The 23,103-nt window shown below is 42.4% G+C and overlaps 1 protein-coding gene across 3 annotated transcripts in view; it reads right to left on the bottom strand.

Moving 5' to 3' along the window:
- Nucleotides 1-1,222: 1,222 nt before the first annotated feature.
- ARHGAP28 (Rho GTPase activating protein 28) overlaps nucleotides 1,223-23,103 on the bottom strand; it is a 305,117-nt gene continuing 283,236 nt past the window's right edge. For all 3 annotated transcript variants that reach the window (XM_030213207.1, XM_030213199.1, XM_030213215.1), the window contains exons 14-15: nucleotides 11,140-11,204; nucleotides 1,223-2,317 (exon numbers count right to left, since the gene is read on the bottom strand). In XM_030213207.1, the coding sequence (XP_030069067.1) occupies nucleotides 2,226-2,317; nucleotides 11,140-11,204 (157 nt within the window). In that variant the 3' untranslated portion in view covers nucleotides 1,223-2,225. The remainder of the gene's footprint in view (nucleotides 2,318-11,139; nucleotides 11,205-23,103) is intronic.

Raw genomic sequence — 23,103 nt, 5'->3', positions numbered from 1 at the left:
CCACAGCACCCATGGAGTGGGCGCCTATGGCTGTGCCTAGAGTTAGGCGCTGTCATGACCGCTCACCATATTCTACATACCTCCTGGAAATTTAGGCTTATTCTATAAAGTATGCCTAAATGGAGGCGTACTTTATAGAATGTGCTTAGGCAAATTTCATTTCGGTGCCAAATTGTTTAGTGGGATATATAGAATCTAGTCCTACATGTGTAAGTTGCAAATACGCCCATGTCCCTCCCATGTATACACCAGGGGCGTAGCCAGCCTTCCGTGGGAGAGGGGTCCAGAGCCCGGGGGGAGGGGGCACATTTTAGCCCTCCCCCCGGCGCCGCCCCCCCACCGCCGACATTGCCGCCCCCCCTCCCGCCGCGAACCCGCCGCCGCTGCAGCCTACCTTGCTGGCGGGGGATCCCACTCCCCGCCAGCCGACGTCTTCTTCTTAGTCGCTTCCCGCTCTTCAATTTGTTTGCTGACGTCCTGCACGTTGTACGTGCAGGACGTCAGACTCAGAGAACAGAACTGTTCTCTGAGTCTGACGTCCTGCACGTACAATTACGTGCAGGACGTCAGCAAACAAATTGAAGTGCAGGAAGGACTGAGAAGATGTCGGCTGGCGGGGAGTGGGATCCCCCGCCAGCAAAAGTAAAGGTAGGCGGCGGCGGGGGCGGGTTCGCCGGGAGGGGGGTCCTGGGGTGAATCTGCGGGGGCCCCGGCCCCCTCAGGCCCCACGTAGCTACGCCACTGGTATACACCCCATTTCAGTTATATACTGAGGAGCTTAGACAATCCATTCTAGAACAGCTCATAGTGCATTTACATACATAAGTGCCAATTTTCTCGGCACTTATACAGCAAGATGCAACTCAACTTCTCATGCCCTGTTATAGTATTACCCAATAGTGATTAAATTGTGAATGCATATTGACAGTTCAGGTTTAAATATGTATCTTCTTGAATTCTGCCAGATTATTGATTTACTACTCTCGGGCTAGGCTCACACAGTCTTACAGCCACATTCAACAATGTATTTCCATATGCCTGATTAACTGAATTAGAAGAGCAGGTAACATGGCATGTGGTGTAATATTCAGTGCTGTTTTTGTGCGAAGGTTATTTCTCATTTAGCACGCTGTTTGTTGGTTGCAAACCATTTGTGTGATTGACAAAGAAAACAATGCAATTGTTGGCAATTTCTGACAAACTTTGTAACAGAATTCAGGCACAATTTCATTCACTTCATGCATACAGAGTTCCCAACAGGTACCATTACAAAAATGTGTAGGCTTTAGTTCATTACATAGTTGATATCATTACACTAGCACTAGAAAAATATAAAATCTAAAGTGACAGGAAGCACAAGAGAGATGGAGGCAAAGAGGTGCAGAAGAAGAATGTATAGAGGTATGAACTGTCAATCGTGATGTAAGTACTGGAAGTTATGAAAGTTAACAAAATTCAGAGATATGTGACTCTTTCCAATGGTAGAAAAACAGTGTTTATATATACGCACAAAAAAAGTACATGAGAAAAATTACAGATTTTCTATTTTAATAGAAAAAGTCTCCTATAATGATGCTAGTTTTATATACAGGTGAATACACATAACAGCTAGTTTTTGCTTTGTAATTCCTCTTCCTAGCTTTGGCTACCCCTGAGGTGGATGATGGGTAAAAAGCATACGTAGTGCCATACAAATGCACTTCAGTGTGCAGGCGGATGTCCTTGAGCCAGAGGTGCTGGTAATGTTGCTCCACACTTGGCATCCCTGCTTGTCCGACCCCTAAATCCATTGCACGTGCCATCCTTCATCATTATAGGGAGCCCTTTAAGCTGGGTCTAAGTCGGTAGTGTTTTGCATCCTTTTTTTCTTTGTTTAAAATTATGTTCCTTCTCAACATGGAGTAATAAAAAATACATCCTTCAAAAACAAGGATGAAAAGCCCATGTTGTGCTGGGCATCCTCCTGCTGTTCGTAGTACATAAACATGTCTTTCATGTTTATGACCACATCTGTTGAGCACTGTGTCCAGTAACTTCTGCTCTGCAGTCTAATCACCACATAATATTGCTAAAAGACTTCTGAGTTTGAAGCCAAGATCCCACTCTTCATGTACTACCTGTACATGGAGAGGATGGAAGCCAGTGCAGGGCTGTGAGGTACATCCTCAAGCACCAGTTAAATGACAGGAGGTTACAGAAAGTACGGAGTCGTCCATTCACCTTTTCTAACTTGCTTTTGGCTTTATAATCCATTCTGCATGGGGGTTCACATGATATACATCCAACATGTAGGTATCAGGATCCAAACAGTGTTCTCCTGAAACACAAAAGCAAATTATTACTGATCTCTCCAGATGTGTATGGAAAAGAAACAGACAAATATTCAAACATCATGGTCAGCATTAATTGTAACGCAATTAAAAAAAAGTAGTAGAGGAGAGAACAGAAGTAACAGCTCTGGGAGTGTATATAAGGAGATCCCACACAGGAACTATCCAGGAAAAGACTTTATTGGCACCAGTATGGACCCGAAACGGGACCGTGTTTTGGCGGGACAACCTGAATGCCTCAGGGGTCGTGGAAACACCTGGAGGCATATAATCCTGGAGTGAAAGACATATATGAATATGGACAAAACCAAAATCACAATATGCGGTAAAAAAATAGCAAAGCTTGAGAACGACGCTAAAAGTAACAAGATCACTGCTGAGGCAGGCGGGTTGTCCCACCGAAACACCGTTCCGTGTCGGGTCCATACTGGTGCCAATAAAGTTTTTTACTAGATAGTACCTGTGTTGGATCTCCTTATATACGCTCCCAGAGCTGTTACTTCTGTTGTTCGCCCTTTCCTCTCTGAGCACACCACCCGTACTCTCATCCACTCTCTCATTACCTCTCGCCTTGACTACTGCAACCTACTCCTCACTGGCCTCCCACTTAGCCATCTATCCCCCCTTCAGTCCATTCAGAACTCAGCTGTATGTCTTATCTTCCGCCTGGACCGATATACTCATATCACCCCTCTCCTCAAGTCACTTCACTGGCTTCCGATCAGGTACCGCATACAGTTCAAGCTTCTTCTACTAACCTACAAATGCACTCGATCTGCAGCCCCTCCTTACCTCTCTACCCTCATCTCCCCTTACGTTCCTACCCGTAACCTCCGCTCTCTAGACAAAGCCCTCCTTTTAGTACCCTTCTCCACCACCGCCAACTCCAGGCTCCGCCCTTTCTGCCTCGCCTCACCTCAAGCGTGGAACAAACTCCCTGAGCACATACGCCAAGCCCCCTCCCTGCCCATCTTCAAATCACTGCTCAAAGCCCACCTCTTCAATGTCGCCTTTGGCACCTAACCACCACACCTATACTCAGAAATCTAGACTACACCAACTTGACATTTTGTCCTTTAGATTGTAAGCTCATCTGAGCAGGGACCGTCCTTCTTTGTTAAATTGTACAGCGCTGCGTAACCCTAGTAGCGCTCTAGAAATGTTAAGTAGTAGTAGTAGTAGTAGTAGTTGTCTCCTCTACTACTTTTTTTATTGCGTTTGGATTTCCGTAGAGGTATTCTCCTGCTGCTCTTTGCTTTAGCATTATTTGTAAACCTTGGCTGCAGCATTTAAATCTATTCCATTCATTCAGCCGCTATGGAGGAGATTCTATACATGGTGCCTTAAAAAATCGGTGCTGAAATCAGTGCCGACTAAGCATATTCTATAATCGGCACCTAGATTTAGGTGCCGATTATAGAATATGCTTAGTTGATATTTCAGCGTCTAAATTGGCACGCATCCATTTACACCAAAAACAAACAAACAATGGTGTAAATCCTGGTGTGTAGATTTAGCTGCACTGGGCCATATTCTATAACTAGGCGCCTACATTTCAGAATGCCCACAACACGCCCATTTCCCCACCCCTAACCATGCCACTTTTTGCCTGCGTGCACTAGAAGTTCAGCACACATCATTACAGAATACACTTAGCAAGTTGTGCGCCTAAATTTTCATTAGTGCCAATTAGTGCTCATTATTGCTTGTTTAGTGCTCATATCAGCGTTCATTAGCTTGTTAAGCCAATTAAGTTACGCACGGTGTTATAGAATCTGCACCAATTTTGGCACCTAAATCTAAGCGCACTATATAAAATCCGGGGGTATCTGGGTAGCAAGCAGAGCTTAATATAAAAACTCAGTGGTGAATGTGGCTGGCCCTACAGATAGAGTGATATTCAGCTAAGCAGTTTATTTATTACAGTAGGACAGTTGTTTTGATGACCTAGCTTAGGGGCCCTTTTATTAAACCATGTTAAGGACTAATGCACGCTTAACGTGGGAAAAAAGGCTTACTGCAAAATCTGTTCAAGCTTTTTGCACTAATTTGCCTGTCAACGGGCTCTATTGAATTTTTTTAAAGTTTTTTCAGGAGGTGCATGTCATGGCCAGGCAATGAATATGGAAGCGCTACCCAGCTAGTATATTTTGATTAGCGCACGCTAACTGGATAATGCAAACTTAGGGGTGAATTTCTATAAATGGCATCTAAAAAATCGGTGACAAAAATGATTAAGTACTATTCTATAAGCTGCGCCTAAATTTAGGGGTTATTCCTAAATTGAGATGCATCCATTTGCACCAATGAAAATGTGCAAATGCCTGCGCTTAAATTTATGCACGGAGACCCCTTAGTCTATAATTGCCTGCATAACTGGAATCCATGCCCACGCTCCGCCATGAAACACCCATGACCCTCCCATTTCCATGTCTCCTTTTCCTGGACATGTGGAAAATTTTGGTGCGTACATGTTGATTGATTTCAATTAGTGCCAAATTGCTTGTTAGAAAACCAATTGGTGCTAATTGGCTTGTTCAATTAAATTAGGCGCGCACACAAATTTGCACACACAATTTTTGGCAACTTTTATATAATTAGGGGATTACTACAGGAGCACTTAACACCTCCTAAATAGGAGACAGTACATGCTCCTGCGTTAGTTCTTTGAAAGTCCCGCACTGGTCCTTTAATATACTTCCCTGGTGTCAATCCATGACTGCCAATCTGGGGGTCACTTTCCCTAATTGGTGCCTCCTGGGCTTGGGCAATTGGACTGGGCACAAATGGCAAAGGAGATTTAAAAGGATGTGTCTCACTGCTGCTAAATCTGTTATTGCCACTTTTTGGAAGTGTGCAGTTGGTCCCACGAAATTGGATTGGATTTATAAATTGTGCATTGTTAGTGATCTTGAGAAATTAAGTGACAAGTGTCAGGGATGTTTCCACTCTGATGCTGATGAATGGTCTCACCGGGTACCTATCCTGCAAATTGGAAAATCTTAATATCTTCAGTGGGTTTCTTTCAGGGGGGGTTGGGATCGTTTATCGTTTATTGATTTACTATACTGTTTCAAATTGCATTCACAAAACAGAACGGTTTACATCATAATATAAAATCTCATATTTATTTATTTATTGCACTTGTATCCCACATTTTCCCACCTCTTTGCAGGCTCAATGTGGCTTACAATACATCATGAATAGTGAGAATACATTATAAAAAAACATATAAGAAATCCACCAATTAATAGAAAAGCACAGCAAAACTAGAAGAACATTCTAAAAAGGTCCCACTGAACTTTCTTTCTGAGAAGTTCTGAGAGAAGAGGACATTTCTCTGAGTCGCCAGTTGAAAGTCGGAGTCACCACGGACCCTGAAGCAGGACAAGAGAGTTTGTTTTCGAAACCTGGGCCAGCATCGGCCATGGAATTGACAGAATAGGTGACAGATCACGGGACAGTGACCTGATCAACAAGGTAAGTGGTGTTTTACCTGAGTTTATTTAAGATTGGGTATAAACTTTAAAGACTACCGGGAGGTTTTTTGCCTACGATGACAGTTAGAACTTCAGCAAATTATAGAGCTGTATAGCCAAAAAATACGGAGTCTGTTCAGGCTTTTTCCTCCGGTTTAACATAGAAGATATGCGAAGTGCACCGTTAGGTTCTAATAAGATAATACTGTAAGTAAGGGGTTCCTAACTTAAGCTCAAGTGAAGTTTGTAGGCATTCATAAAGTTAGCCAGAACACCCACACACTGCCCTTACCCGGCACTTTCTGGATAGTGCTGAGGCAGTCTCCATATAGTGCTGCTGACAATTGGCAGATAATCAGGGCTTTTTTTGAGGGGGTACTTGGGGGTACTGAGTACCAGCACCTTTTCCATTGTCTGCTAAAATTGACCCATGCTTCCCAAGTTTTAACGAAAGATCTCAGGCTCTACACACCAATTCTGCTATGTCATAGATTCTGAGACTGGTTGCAGTGGGCCTGGCTATTGTGGGGTGGGTCTCTCAGTGATCATCCCACCCCTGAAGGGTGGTCTGGCATTTGAGTACCGGCACCTTTTTCGCTAGAAAAAACGCACTGCAGATAATGCACTTACTTGTACAGTGCTTTAGAATATCCAGCCCTGTATTTCTAGGAGAGAGGATGATGCCGTGGTCTCTCAATAACAACTGTACAGTGACTTCTTGTTTAGGTTAATTCTTTTACTTTGACTACTATTTGAAGAGGTGTGTTCCTGCTCTATGCTACAAATGCACAAATGTTCTTATCAGGTCTACAATAATATTTAATGTCTACAAATTTTGATTAGTTTTTACAGTAGGTGGAGGTTCATGATACATATCTCCTGGAACCTAAATTTAGCAATAAGACTAATTGAAATCAGTCAAGCTAGAGAGAAATGTTTGAGTCTTGCTAAAAAAAAAAAAAAAAAAGTGATACTGTATTTTTATATTTCCCCACTGCAAATAGGTGGGAAAATGTGGGGTACAAATGTAACAAATAAATAAATAAATAAATATACAAGATGAAATAGGATTTTTCAATACAGAACATGGAAAAAGGGTTTCGTTTACAGGGAAAGGCCAGAAAGTAATTCAGCAAGTGAAGCCTGAGAGAACAGCTTAATGCAGATTCAACCTATATTTTGTTAACTCTGGGCTAGATTTACTAAAGAAAGCTAACAGGCATGTTACCAGAAATCCTGTTTTGTGCAATAAGAACTATTTCTTAACAACACACATTAATGATATTACTACAGAGAAATATACTAGCTAAGTAGGACACTTTAGCAAACCTTGCTCCTTGTAATCTGATAGAGCACTTGGGTGATCTGGAGGCTAGATGCACCAGAAATTCTTCCTGTCTGAGAAGTTACGTGGGTAATTAGGAAATACCTGAAGTTAATCAAAACCTCTCTTTGAAAAACAGGCAGCCAAACCCAGAGTGGAAGGAAGAGGTTCAGACTTCTGGTTCCAAACTCTGAATGTAAAAGTAACTTTTTTCTTAGAAGTTTGATTTCATTTTTCTACCTAGCAGATCATTTATTTATGAACATTTTAATGACTTTTTTATGTTTTTGTTTTATTTTTATTTACCTCTTTTATCTATAAATAAAACCAGAAATCATTTTTAAACATGTTTTCCATTCCATTTATTAACTGTATACAGAGAAAAGACTTTCAGTTGTCCTGTAGCAGTGTCTAAGGGAGGTGTTTCTGAAACTGATCCTTGAATACCCAGCTGTAACAGTCTGATTTTCAAGATACCCACAATCAGTATGTATAAGAGAGATTTGCATGCACTAGATCTATAGTATGGTTGTTTCTCTCATGTATATATATTTTTTTTTTTTGGGGGGGGGGCTGAAAACAAGACTGGTGTGGGATGGGGGAAAAGGTTTTCCACAACTGACTTGAGAAAATACTGTCTTACTGAGGGAGGGGGAGGGGGGTCTGAGATTGGAAGGGTATGATATTGGAGGGAACTAAGGCTGAAAGTGAGTGATGCTGGGGGGCTGGAACTGGAAGGAACCTTGTGCTGGGAGCTGGGACTAGAAGAGGACTGATGCTATGATTCATACTATAAGGTTAGTGAAATATATTGTAACATATATTAAATGTTTTTTATTCTGGGGCTCTGGGGGGGGGGGGGGGGGGGCGGCTGTTCCAGGGTTTTGGTGGATGCTGCTGGCTGGAAAAGGTTTAAAGTTTAGTTTGGGAATTGTTAATGGAGTTAGCTGAGGAAAGTATGAGATGTTTCTTAAATATGGTTTTATTTTTCAAGAAATAAACCATGATTAACTGGGGATTGTACTATAAAATGTTCTTTGCTGTTTTGGGTACAGGTTCAGGTTGAAACTGACTTTGAAATTCTCTGTGTTGTAAGTTTTACATTCACTTCTGTGGGGGTTGGGACCAGGGTTGCCAGGTGGAAAATTTTTTCCCCACCCAAATCAGCCCAAATCCAGCCCAATACCCACCCAAAGTCAAACCCCGCCCCTGACACCCCCACCCCGCCATCATCAACCCCACCCCCGCCATCATCAATCCCGCCCCCACCGTCATCGGCCCCGCCTCTTCCATCACCGACCCCGCCCCATCATCAGCCCCGCCCAGAACATCACTAACCCCGCCCAAAGCGTCACTAGCCCCGCCCCACGGCCTGAAAAACCACTCAAAAAACTGCCGAAAGACCCCAAAACAAGCCCAAAAAACCGCAACCCGCCACGGGCAAAAATTTCCTGCGGCGGGTCACAGAAAACCACCCAATTGGGCGGGAAAACTGCCCACCTAGCAACACTGGTTGGGACAGCCCAGATTCTAAACAGTTTAGAGATAAGAAAAAAAAAAACAGCCTTTAGCTGACAAGCTGATTGGTTGAGGGAGTCAGGTGTTCCTCTAGGGGGGGTGAGTTGCTAGGGAGACTGGGTGAACAGAAAAAAAAGGCTGGCTGAACATGGAGAGTGAGACAGAGAAATGTATGCTGAGTGTATGAAAAGTAAGAATTAAGGCATGGATTTTATGAGTTTAAAGTGAAATGTGACTTGGAAAAGGGTACTTGGATAGTAAAAGTGAGTGAAAATGAGATGATTTGAGCTGAGAAGTGAGTACTTAAATGAAGCAGACTGCCTTTTCCATGGTTGTGTTTCTGAATACATGTGAGGTAAACTGATGTTCTGGGCGAGAAAGCAGTACTAATAGAAAGCTGTGAGAAAGTTTAAACCATATTTAATTTGGTTTTGAGTAGAGGAAAGGTATGTTTCTGCATGCAGTGAATGGAATGGTTAAGTTATAGAGAATGTAAGGTCATGGAAGGTGGAATGAGAGTCTGTATGCACAGATACTAAGTGGACACACATGGCTGTCTACCCTGGTAAGATTGAGAGAGGCTGTGCTTAGTGTCTCTATGGTAGGTGTGTTTTGTGCTCATATTCTGATTACAGTACAAGGTTTGTCAGGTGGCAGATTAAGCCCTGCTTTTGGATGAGAGTGCTGTATTTTCCAGATTGATCTGATAGCTGTGCAGGGAAATTTTATGTTTATATGTGGTCTATGAGATGCAATGTTGAATCACCATTTGAATATGGAATGGGTTACTGTGTGAGATCTCTGAATGCAGTGTGAAGCCTGCTGGATTTTAGAACAGGGAATCAACAGTGAGAAATAGGTTTTGTAGTGAGAAAACCTTTAACTTATTTTATTTCAATTAGAGAGTGTGGCCACAGTATTGAGAACTGATTAATTGTCACCAGAGTGGAGTCCGTTCCTGGACAGGCAGAGGGAGTTCAAAGGTCTTGCCTCCATTTATTTTCTTATAAGTGAGGTTTAGGGAGAAGAAATCTGGAGAAATTATCCTCTGAAGGGTTCTGGCTGAGCTCCAAGGCAAGAAAGACCTCGCCTAAATAAATTCAACCACAGCTAAGTGACATTTGCAAAGGGTGTTGAAGGAGATATAAGTTTTTTTTGTTTACAACATTTTAAGGGAAAACTAAAGAACAGAACAACATCAAATGTTTTCTTGACTTGCCTAAGTGCTCTGGGTTCAAGTGAGATCCTTGCACAAACATCTATAATACCCATAAAGACTCAAATTCTGACATCAATAGCAAGGAAAGAGTATTCAAACAAATATCTGATTTTGATAAAAAGACAATTTAAATAGTTATCTGAAAAGGTTCTTTTCTGCCTTTTTAGGTGATTTTGTTGAAAGAAACAGAAAAAGTTAAGGGTATACATGTAAAACTACATTTGAATGTTGAATATGTTATTGCAGTTCTATTAAGCCTCACACTAATTGTGAATTTGAGTTTATTTGAATGAAAATTTGCTTGCATTTGTATTCAATAAAGAAAAAGATAATTTGTAAATCTGAAGGTGCGGTTCTTCCAGTTCAGGAACAAATCCTAAATTTAGCTTCTTTTCCTCCTTTATTCTTTGAGAGTAAAGGACGAGGTTAGTTTATTTGTTCCACTCCCTCGGCTGTGAGTGTGTGTTCCCTGGATATTCGCCACAACTACAAACATCAGGTATCTGGGAGCACATCACTACAGTCCAGCCAAGAGGGGTGGTAACATTAGCCCAGATATGTGTGCACAGAAGCATAAGCAGCTGGCTGTAAGGGGGCTGATTCTGAGGTTGAAGGCTAGAATTGAAAGATGCTGGGGTTGGGGGGTAATTAAAATTGGAATGGAGCTGATGCCAAGGATGGGGGTAATAAGACTGTAAGGGGGGGTGATCCTGTGGTAGGGGGATGGGGCTAGGATTAGAAGGCAGTGAACTGGGGGAACTAGGGAACTGGGAATAGAAGGGGGCTTATGGTGCAGTCCATGCTACAAGACTGGCCCCAAGCTGGGGATGCAAAAACAAAAGGTGGCTCAGGCACCACAACCTCTTGAACTGGCCCTGGGTGTGAATAACACATAGAGAACTGAAATTGAAATCTCTGTACATAATTTCATTCTCCTGATCTAATCCACCCACTTTAACCTCCACATGGGAGGAGGTTTATACAAGAATGGGGTTTTACATGTGTACACACACAAAAGAGTTTGATTATTGTATCTATAATAGTTAGCTTTTTGCAAGCACCGTAAGCAATAACAGACACACTTTCCAAGGAATGGGTAAGGGTCATCCATTTGATATACCGCCTTTCTGTTGTACAACAAAGCGGTTTACATATTATATACAAGTACTTTCTCTGTCCCGAGTGGGCTCATAAGGTTTTTGTTGTTGTTGTTGTACCTGGTGCAATGGGATGAGAAAAGTCTAGAACCAAATAGTAAATAACGCTTACCTATATTTCCTCCTATTTCATATAGACCTTGACTTTGGATTTTGAGGCTATCTGATGATCCAAGGCTGTAAAGCAGAAGTTTGATGTAATATCAGTATGTGCTCAGAGTGACAGCACAAATGCATTCAGTTAAGAAAACATAACATTTGGCAGCCTGACCCCTGATAGTAGTAGTACTGTGTCTCACAGTCTATGAGACTACTGTTAAGGGAATTCCCAGGGCAGGACCAACCAGGGATCACGCTTCCCCTCCTCTAGACCCCTAGAAATGACCTGGTATGTGCTGGAAGTGGGTCCAGTGGATGGGGAGATTCCAGGGCCAGCATCTTCTATTTTCTTCAACAAAAGGAGTAGCTGGGGGGGGGGGGGCACTGATTATTTTATAAAGGAATCGGGGGTTAGGGATACTGGTGGTTCTTATTCTTATTTCACAAAGACATTGGGGCTTGGGGGCAACTGTTTGCACTTTGCGAACCAGCCCATTAAAGGATGGTGCGCCTGGTTTGGGCCCATTACTATGGCTGGTAAAGTGCAAAATTCCTGGCTGCAGGAATACAAAAAATAAATTTACCTTGATTCACTAACCAGTGGTACAATCTCTGTATCTGTGCAATCTTTTCCTCTTTGTAGGAGAATTACTAAGGAATACCAATCAATACCAAACTACAATGGTAGCTGTTTTTTTTCAGCGTATCCTTTTATATAAGTCTCTCAAATGGTAGCAATTTTAGTCACTAGTGACCCAAGCAAAATTGAAATTAATAGCCTAGAGGCATGACACTATAGCCAAACTCCTTTCCATTGCACTACAACATGGGAAAAGTTTTAAAAATGATCTTCGGTTGGAACAACTAAAGTTAGCATCATTGCAGAAAAGATAATTCCTTATCCAATAACCAAAATGTACATATAATCTATGTTTTTATTATAATATATTTATGATTCAACTAAATAGTGTATTGCCTTTTACCACCAAAAGAGACACAGTTGTCTTAAGAACATAAGAGCAGCCATACTGAGTTAGACCAATGGTCCATCTAGCTCAGTATCCTGTTTTACAACAGTGGACAAGCCAGGTCACAAGTACCTGGCAGAAACCCAAATCGTGGCAACACTCCATGCTACCAATCCCAGGGCAAGTAGTTGCTTCCTCATGTCTATCTCAATAGCAGACTACGGACTTTTCCCCCGGGAACTTTTCCAAACCCAGATACGAAACTGCTGTTACCACATCCTCCGGCAAAGAGTTCCAGAACTTAACTATTCATTGAGTGAAAAAATATTTCCTCCTATTTGTTTTAAAAGTATTTCCATATAACTTCCTTGAGTGTCCTCTAGTCTTCGCACTTTTGGAACGAGTAAAAAATCGATTCACTTCTACTCGTTCTACAGAATTCAGGATTTTGTAGACCTCAATCATATCTGTCTCTTTTCCAAGGTGAAGAGCCCTAACCTTTTTAGCCTTTCCTCATATGAGAGGAGTTCCATCCCCTTTATCATCTTGGTCGCTCTTCTTTGAACCTATTCTAATTCCGCTATATCTTTTTCCGCAATCCAGTGACCAGAACTGAACGCAATACTCAAAGGTGCGTTAGTGTTTTTAGCGCACCTACACTTAGCGCAAGCGCTAATCATGTAGGCGCCTATAGGGATATTGCAGGCACGTACATAGTTAATACACATTAAAAAACGTTAACGCGCCTATAACACTGCTTAGTAAACAGGTCCCAAAGTGAGGTTGCACCATGGAGCAATACAGAGACATTATAGTATTTTCAGGCTTATTATTATCTCTTTTGTCTGTCCCACTGGCGCCTTCTGCATTCTGTTACTATAGATTGTATTCTCTTGTTACTATGTAAGCCGCATTGAGCCTGCGATGAGCGGGAAATTGCGGGGTACAAATGTAATAATAATAATAATAATAATTTACCACCCCTTTCCTAATAATTCCTAGCATCCTGTTTGCTTTTTTGGCCACCGCCATTTCCAGACATTACTCCTAAGTCTACCACCCCACAACCTCAATTTATATCCTAAAAGGACACCATGTCAGCGCAACACTTACCTTATAGAGCCCACAGTGCTGCGCTATCATGGTGTCCTTCTAGGTCGTCTTTATTGCACAAACTGCACAAATTAATTTTAAAAGTTTGAATCACGTATAAAAATATTTAAGGAGTTTTTAAGACCGATGATTGAGAGTGTACTGCTTACAGTAATGCAGCAGAGCTGCTAACCTTTATGCAGTTTGAACTCAGTAGAGGTTTCCGAGGTCTTTCTCCTTTAAAATAGAAATAAGAATAAAAACAAAACTTAAGCCTTTTTGTAGGTATCTAGGGTATATCTGGCAACACATGAGCAACTTTTCAGCTAATGCCTGGATGATCTAGGGGCAGAGTCAGGGTGGAGTTGGGAGTTATTTGGACACCTCCGATACTCTGTGCCGTGGCTCGGATAACTATCCTAACTTGCCCAGATAGTTATCCAGGTACTGCATGTTGGCTGACACCTGGATAATTTCTGGTACCCATGAGGACTGAATATTCAGTACCAGTGTCCAGATTAGGCCCGGCATTAAATATCTAAGTCAAATTCAACCCACGGCAGTCAGCGCCTTGAAAATTCCTATCTGATTATCAGGGCCCCTGCTTGCATCCTCAGCAATTGCATTTTAAATGGGTGCAAATAAAGCAACATATCTTCTTATTGAAGAATAACACATACACATCAAATGAGAGAGAGAGAAGATCCTCAAGTACAAAGAAATGCAGTCCGAGACCAAGAAAATGTGGCAGAAAGATACAGAAATATTTTCCATCGTTTTAGGTGTCACAGGCTTGATCAAAAAGAACTTCCAAGCACACCTCAATCATATCTCCCCCTCATCCATCTCCTTTCCAAGCTGAAGACCCCTAACCTCTTTAGCCTTTCCTCATATGAGAGGAGTTCCTTATTCTTTATCATTCTGGTCACTCTTCTTCGAACCTTTTCTAATTCCACAATATCTTTTTTTCCGATACGGTGACCAGAACTGAGCAAAATTAGTACTAATGTATTAAGTAGGTAGAGACCCCTATGGACTCTACACAGGCCTTGTTATCTATATGTTGTAAAAAAAGCAGTCTTCCAGAGTAGGGAGAGCCACTGTAGTTAAGTAGTGCTAAAGGAGGGCCATCCCATCCCCAAGGGTGGAGCAGAGATATAATTGTTTTTAAGTATTATTTTTATTAAAGAATTAAGCACATAATATCTGAAGCTTAACAATAACAACATCCCAACAAGAACCCCATCCACCCTCAGACCCCCACCCCCAACCACCCACTCTCCTCCCCTACAAAAGAAATTTAGCTAACTACAGTACCATGGGTTGGGGCAAACCTCCATGTCTCATAGCCGCGCCAAATTTTGGAAAACTTAGGGGATCTTTTACTAAGCTGCAATAACATTTTTAGCTCATGGTAGAAATCAGCTGGCAGTAAACACAGAGACTCCCATTATATTCCTAAAAATGCTACTGCGGCTTAGTAAAAGATCTCCATAGTTAAATGTCCCCATCTCAAGGCAGTCATTTTGGACATTTGGAAGAGAAAGTCCAACTTGCAAAGAATTTGAGGTATGGGTGGTACTGACTGTTATCTCCAAGCCTGTGCCAAAACCAATTTCACTGCCACAAAGAAATAAATCACCAACTTCTGCTGTTCCACAGTGATCTCTGATGGCTTAAAGTGGAGTAAGCAATGCTCCGCCCTGCAGGGATAGGACTTACCCAGCAACTGTTGGAGCAGATCCAGGATAGCAGTCCAGAAAGGGTGGACCTTAAGGCATGTCCACCATACATGAGAGAATGTACCTTTGCCTCCACAGGTCCCAGTGGTGTTCCTATGTCGGCTGCCACCCAGGGTGGATAGCCACTGAGCACCCCCTGGCACATCACCCCCCCCCCCCGGTTCATCACCTCCACCCCCTGACACATCATCTCCTGGGTGTGCAGGGAGCAGTTGCGCCGCTGTCGGCTCCACTGGTTCCCTGCCCCTTAACAAGAAGTAACATCAGAGGGAGCAGGGAACCAGCGGAGCTGCACCCCCTTACAGCGTACACCCGGGGCAGACTGCCCCACCCTTGGTACGCCATTGGCAGACCCTCCAGCATTAGTCAGAGAGCTGAACCACTCAGCTGTACAATACCAGAAATAACAATTATATTACTAGCTACAGAACCCTTAAATGCTGAAAACCTTTCTCCCAGAAATTTGAAGCATAGGTAGAATTAAGATCCAGTTCCCATCCAGCAGTATACTTCTAGAGTGGGGTAGAATTAATATCCAGTTCTCATTGAGCAGTACAATTCTGGAGTGGGGTAGCAAAAGAGCCATACAGAGGTGAGATATACTTTCCTTCCCCCCCACCTCTAATAGCCCGTTCAAAGGATGTTTCCGCTAGACCAAGATCACCCTGAGCCCTTCGATTAAAGTCCCTAACCTGCCTATATTGGAAAATTTCCTTCGGCTCTAGGCCAAATTCATCCTGGAAGTCCGAGAATGATTGAAACTCCCCCTCATCCCAAGGTCTGCAAACCCTTAGCCCTCCCACTTAGATTGATGAATATATTGAAGTGCGGTCTGAAGATGATGTGGATGGGCATTTTCGATATGACGTCTAAGTCCGATTTTGGATGTTTTGCACAAAACATCCAAAATCCGAAAAGGAAAGAAGGTCATTTTCAAAAAATAAAAATGTCTATCTTTTTTTCAAAAATACTGTTTTGAACAAGGTTTTGTGATTTTGGATGTTTTGTTTTTTTGGCCATTTTTGAAAAAAAAAAAAAATGCCATTGGGATATAGGAGGAGCCAGCATTTTTAGTAAAATGGTCCTTCAGACATCCTAGGAGAGCAGTGGGGCACCCTAGAGGGCACTTATGTGCACTTCATAAAAATGCTCCTTGGTACACATCTCACCTTTGCTCCCTTATCTTGTCTCCTGAGCCCTCCAAAACCCACCCAAAATCCACTGTCCCCACTATAATAGCCCTTATGAGTGAAGGGGGAAGCTATCTGTGGGTACAGTAGGGTTTGGGTGACCTTAGGAGGGGGGTCACAGTTTCCACCACAAGTGTGACAGGTAGAGGGAGATAGGGACCTGGGTCCCCCACTGTGTACTGCACTGGCCACTACACTACTCCAGAGACCTGCATGCTGCTCTAATAGACCTGACTTTAACATCTGCAGCTGTCATAGAGCCTGGTAAGTCATATTTTTATTCACATTTTTGGAGGATGGGAGCGGGTCAGTGATCACTGGGGGTCACCCCTGATTCCCTCCAGTGGTCATTTAGGGCACCTGTTTTTGCCTTATTCATTCTGAAAAGAGGTGTAGATCAAACTGTCTTGGTTTTAGTCCTGGACGTTTTTGTTTTGTTCCATTAGGGCTGTAAAACATGCAAGTGTTAGGCACGCCCTAATCCCGCCTTCAAAATGCCACAACATGGCCCCTTGTGATTTGAACGCACTTCTGATGACTTCATAGAAAAACATCTAAAAATAGGTTTTGAAAATACTGGTATGGACGTTTTTGTGAGAAAAACATCCAAATGCTGCTTTATGCCACCTTTTAGATGATTTTCTCTTTTGAAAATGAGCCCCATTGTCTATCTGGAAAAAAACTTTGTGCAAATGGTGTACTAGGTGGTTAAAGGATGGCCAATCCCCTGTGGACCCACTTTAATAAGGAGAGGAGATCTTTCCATGGCAGCCATAGGACCACCCATAACTGGGTAGCAACCACCCAAGCCTGCTCCCAATTAGCCCATTTTTTTTTCAAAGTATCTGGTATCCAATCAGTCAATATGTGTAATTGAGCTGCCTGATAATACAATATAAAATTTGGGACACCAGAGAGGCTGCTTTCTATTGGGGTGAGTGCTGGAAGTGGAGCAGGCACTAGTACAGACAGCCTTTCCATCTGGCTGTCAGGAGGACTGGACGCTATTTAGAAGGATGCCATGCCATGCACTTTGGGAGGCTCCTTTCTATCGGGGCGAGTGCTTGGAGTGAAGCAGGCACTAGCGCGGACAGCCTTTCCATCTGGCTGTCAGGAGGACTTGACCCTATTTAAGAGGACATCCTATCGTGGTACGCAGCCATGGGCATGGCCATAGGCATAGCCACGGGCACGTGCCCGAAGAGGTGTGACCAAAAGCGTAGGCCCCACCCTTTTGGAGCCCCATCAGAGCCAACTGAGGACCAGTGGCCGGTTATTCTGGTTGATTGGTACCCATGGGCAAAAGGAAGATCAAGGGCCCCATGAAGGGTGTGGCCCCAGTACAAAGACCAATGGACTAGTGTGCATTCTGGGGTGCCAGTGGGCCTGGATTCAGCCAGTTCACTGGCTGCAGCTTCCATTTCATCAGGCAAACAAACCCCAACCCCTCAGCCTATGTTAATGATGGATCGACTAACTCCTACAAATATTGTAGGAGGATCATTTGCTTGGATGGTGAGTTCTTTGACAGAGAATCCTTCCAATCCTGTATCGGATCCATCTAATTCTTTACCTGTCCCAGTAAAGCAGCCTGTTATTTCTTCATTATTTTCTGGAACTGTCTCATCTAAATCGAGCTTGGCTGCTACTCTGGAGGATGGTCCGACGGCTTTCAACAGAATTGAAAATACTTTACAAAGTACTTTATCACAACTCTGTAAATATACGGAGGTTTCATCTGTGAAATTCGCAGAACGAACAGAAACCTAATACTTTAGAACAGAAATTAATGAAAACTGACTCCCAGATAGCACAGATTCAATCTGTGGCTAATTCTTCGAAGAAAGACAGTTTAATAGTGCATACTAGACTGGAATTTTTGGAGAATAAGTCTAGGGCAAAAAAAATTATGTATTTAAAATTTTCCTGTAACTTATTTCCTTGCTTCCCTTGAATTGTTAAAAATGTACTTCAAAGATTCTTCAATTCACTCAACCAGAATCTCTGGACGTTGTGAATGCTTTTTACCTTCCTTGAGGTAGGAGTTAATGAGGAGGGTGCCCAAGACACTATTTCTTCTCCTAATAGTTTGGATTTGTCAACATTTCTAGAATCTTCCCATGATTTAATATCTAAAAGGAGTGCATTGTTGGTTGTATTCCAGACAGACGAACAAAAACAGGCAGTTTTTAAGGTTTATTTTGTTAAGAAACATGTGCCTTTTTGTGGTCAGACAGTACAATTGTTTCCTGATGTGGCTAGGGTCACTCCGTTGCGTAGGAAAGCATTTCTGCAATTGAAGCCTAAAGTTTTGGCTGTAGGTGCTACATTTTACCTGCAATTTCCATCTAAATGCCTAGTCACGTACAAGGATAATAAATATACTTTTTTGGAACCTAGCTATTTAGAATCGTTTCTTAAAGAGAAAGTATAATTTTGCTTAGTTTCTTCAGGTGAGGGCTCTGCTGTGTAATGACTATGCTCCATTCATTTGTTTACTTATTTTAATTACGTTAGCTGGGGGCAACGTGTGACGGAGTACATGTAAAATCCAATAGGGAATTTTTCAGAGGTACACAGGTATTGACATTCTAAAATGTGGAATACACTTATACTCTAATGTCCAAAACATGCCCAGAACACACCTGCTTATTCTCCATGTACTGAAGCATATTCAAGTAGCATGTTTTCTAAACCTGCTACCTGTAGGGTTGATATTTAACGTGGTTTAAGAAAAGGCTCCTGCCTGCTTAAACCACACTGAGTTAGCTGGATGCTGATATTCAGCGGCACTTAGCAAGGCCAGCTGGTATCTTCAAAATTTCCAGGTTCGCCAAGGACCTGGATATTCTTTGCTGATGCCTGGTCATGGCCTAACCTTGAATATCTAGGTCTAATTTAGCCAGCGGTGGTCAGTGCTTAAAAAGATGTTGATTTCCTCTGGCTGAACCCTGTATGTATAGCCCTGTTCCAATTGTTGCTATATTGTCTGACTCATGATGCCATCATGAGGATTCCAGAAACCTCTTCAAACCATCGGATAGATAGTTAAACCACTACTGCTTAATGGAATCTTAAACCACATGGAAAGGCCTGCTGGCACAAAAACATGGACATTGTGATTAGATCCTGCATATATATCCCATGCAGCTTTCATCTTTGATTTCAAAACTATGAGGAATAATCAATAAAGCACCTTCCTGACCTTCGTGGTCATGGGGTCAACTATTTTTTTTATTTTCCTTCTCTTTGTGCAATATCAGTTCATTTGGTACAGTTTTTAAGATAACAGCATGCTCAGTGCACAGGAGCTATTAGTATAACCACATGTTTCAAAAATGATGGGCCAGCTCTGGCTTCAGCTTGTGATGGAAACAAACACAAAGAAAATACAAATATGCAATAAGACAGACCAAAAGATCTTAATACAAAACTAAAATACGACCGGATTATAAAGACTTGAAGAAACTATTCCAACTTGTAAATAAACTACTAAACACCACCCCAGTCACCACAACCAACACAGACATCCCATCCGCAGACAAACTTGGTCAATACTTCAATGAAAAAAATAATAAAACTACGCAACACACTTCCTCAACACAACACCAACATCAACAACTTCATCAATGGCTTGGACCCAACTTCTGAAGAATACCCAGCAGACCGAAAATGGTCAAACTTTGCTCTCCTCACCGTCGAATCAGTTACCCATGTGACTTAGAGGTTCTCCAACACCCACTGCAAATTGGACACCTGCCCCAGCTACCTAATTAAATCCGCCCCGACCGCTTCATAGCAGACCTCATATCCCACCTAAACCACATGCTCCAACAAGGTCTCTTCCCTGAGGAATATGGCAACATCCTACTCACCCCAATACCAAAAGACACCAAGAAAAAAAACCAAACAAACTCGCCAACTACTGCCCAGTTGCATCTATCCCACTAGCAGTCAAATTGATGGACAGCATGGTGACCAAACAGCTCACTGAATACATGGACAAGTTCTCAATACTACATGAATCACAATCAGGATTTTGCCCCCTCCATAGCACTGAAACTGTGCCAAATTCAAGCAGGAAATAGCCACAGGTAAAAGCATACTTCTCCTCCAATTCGACACGTCAAGCGCATTCGACATGGTAAACCACAATATACTACTAAGACTCCTAGATTACTTCGGGATTGGTGGAAATATACTTAGATGGATCAAGGGTTTTCTAACCACCAGAACATACCAAGTGAAATCAAACTCAAACATATCACCGCCGTGGAAAGCAGACTGCGGAGTACCTCAAGGATCACCAATATCACCAATACTTTTCAACATAATGATGATCCCACTGGCCAAGTCCTTATCCAATCAAGGCCTCAACCCGTTCATCTACACAGACGATGTCACAATATACATTCCCTTCAGACATGATCTGACAGAAATCACCAATTAAATCAAGCTCGGTTTGAACACCATGGACTCATGGGCAAATTCATTTCAACTGAACACTGACAAAACACACTGCCTCATCCTCTCATCTCAATACAATACGTACAAACCCACAACCATAAACACCCCAGACCACACCCTCCCTAGCTCAGATAGCCTGAAAATACTCAGCGTTACAATCGACCGCAACCTTACACTTGAGAACCAAGTGAACTCCACAACTAAGAAAATGTTCCACTCAATGTGGAAACTTAAACGCGTAAAACCTTTCTTCTCGATGGAAATATTTCGTAACCTAATACAATCAATGGTACTAAGCCATGAAGACTACTACAACGGAATAAGGAACAACTCGCAAAGAAACTCCAGACCGCTCAAAACACAGCAGCCAGGCTGATATTTGGTAAAACACGATTCGAAAGTGCCAAACCCCGCCGAGAAAAACTGCATTGGCTCCCAATCAAAGAACGTATTACCTTCAAAACTGCACCCTGGTCCACAAAATTATCTACGGCGAAGTCCCTGGATACATTACAGACCTCATAGACCCACCAACTAGAAACACAATCGGATCATCACGAACATATCTAAACCTCCACTACTCAAATTGCAAAGGACTCAAATACAAATCAACCTATGCATCCAGCTTCTCCTTCATAAGCACACAACTATGGAACGCACTGCCAAAAGCTGTGAAAACAATCTACGACCATCTAAACTTCAGGAAATCACTAAAAACCAACCTGTTCAAAAAGGCATACCCTATCGACCCAACATAAATGCCTACATTCTGCAACACAGCAAAACCAAAGCTTGTAAAGGACACTACATAACCTTTCCTCTCTTTGATCCCCAATATGCCTGAAACACATGAACCTTATTCGACCACAACATCACCTTGTATTTGTTTCTCTACCGGACCTGGCGAATGCCTTTATGATACTATGTAAGCCACATTGAGCCTGCCAATAGGTGGGAAAATGTGGGATACAAATGTAAGAAACAAATAAATAAATAAGCAGTGATGGATCCGTGTCTAGACCCTCCATTTGGGGCTAGTCAGGCCTCAGTATGAAACGAAAGGTAAAGTGGCAGCTGCTGCTAATGTGGTGACTGCTGCCAGCCAATGATTTTTTATGTACTTAAGGGTCCTGTTACAAAGCAAAAAGTGGCCATAGCGCACCCTTATGTGGGTTTTTCCCCATGCGCTAAGGCCACTTTTTTGCTGAGGACGGAAAATTGCCAATTTTCTATTTTCAGCATTAATGTTGCCATTAGCACATGGTCATTAGCACGTGGGCCCTTACCACTACCCATTTTGTTTAGTGTGTCATGAAACGCTTAGCTGCATACTTGGGGTTACCATGCGGCCACTTAGAGGATCTATCTCCAGCACAGCTTAAGTCCACCTGCACCTGCCACTCATGCTCTACAGTAGCACCTTCCTCCCACTGACTGGGTCACAACTGCCTCTAGGCGAGTCTCCCACTCTCAAATTATCCCCAGTGATTTCTAGGTTACTGGAAGCCACACTCCCAGTGGTCCCACAGTTCCCAGAAAGCACTCACTGACCCAACACGCAAACCACCAGGATTCTTTATCAGTCCAGACAGGCAGAGTCAACAAACTGAAAATTGTTTGTTGTCTTAAAAATTAGAACAATGAAAAGAAAAAGTGCAATCAGCAAAACAATAACAGGTTACTAAAATATAGATCAATTATAACACTAACTAAGCATTTGCTTACTTTCTAAAAAGTACCTGGGGAGATCAGGAAATATGCTGCTCATGAATTATCAAATATAACTGATCACAGGGCCTCAGCAAAGAGATCTGTCTCTCTCTTCTCCATGGCTAAAGACTGGGGAAAAAGCCAGTAAATTCCAAATGAAAATGAGCTCCTGGGCCAATCAGAGTCCAGAACAACAATCTACTGCAGGCTGCCTTTCCAAAAGGCTTAAACAAAGAAAACAGCCTTGGTTCTGCAGCAGCTTCAAAACATAACCATGCACCACCTGGCCAAACTAGAGAAATATACTTCAGGAAACAAGGTAGTTTTGCAGGCTCAAAAACCCCAACTGTTCTGTCACAAGGTGGAAGGGCTCAAGTGCTAAAAAATATATGCTAATCAGCGCACGGCAATATGGCTATGCTGATTAGCACAGACACACCCACTCTCCACCCCAAGACATGCTCCCTTGGCCAAAAAATAACATTTATTTTTTTAGTGTGTGGATAGCATGTGCACATCAGGATTTTACTGCAGGACACCTAAGTGTGCCCTGTGGTAAATCCTTTTAAGCTGCGGTAAGCACACATTAATGCTTACCACAGTTTGGTAAAAGAACCCCTTATTTTTTAAAACGCTAATATACTTATACGCTAGTCCAAGGAACCATTCACAGTAGACAGAAACATAGAAAAATAAAGGCAGATAAAGATCATATAGCCTATCCAGTCAGCCCATCTATGAAAATCCACTCTCCCTATCACTCCCTTAGAGATCTTATATACTTGTCCCAAGCTCTCTTGAATTCAGA

Source organism: Microcaecilia unicolor, chromosome 1 (genome assembly GCF_901765095.1).
Source record: "Microcaecilia unicolor chromosome 1, aMicUni1.1, whole genome shotgun sequence".
Lineage (NCBI taxonomy): Eukaryota > Metazoa > Chordata > Amphibia > Gymnophiona > Siphonopidae > Microcaecilia > Microcaecilia unicolor.
The sequence above is the reverse complement of the archived record's forward strand: the minus strand, read 5'-3'. Positions and strand labels throughout refer to the sequence as shown.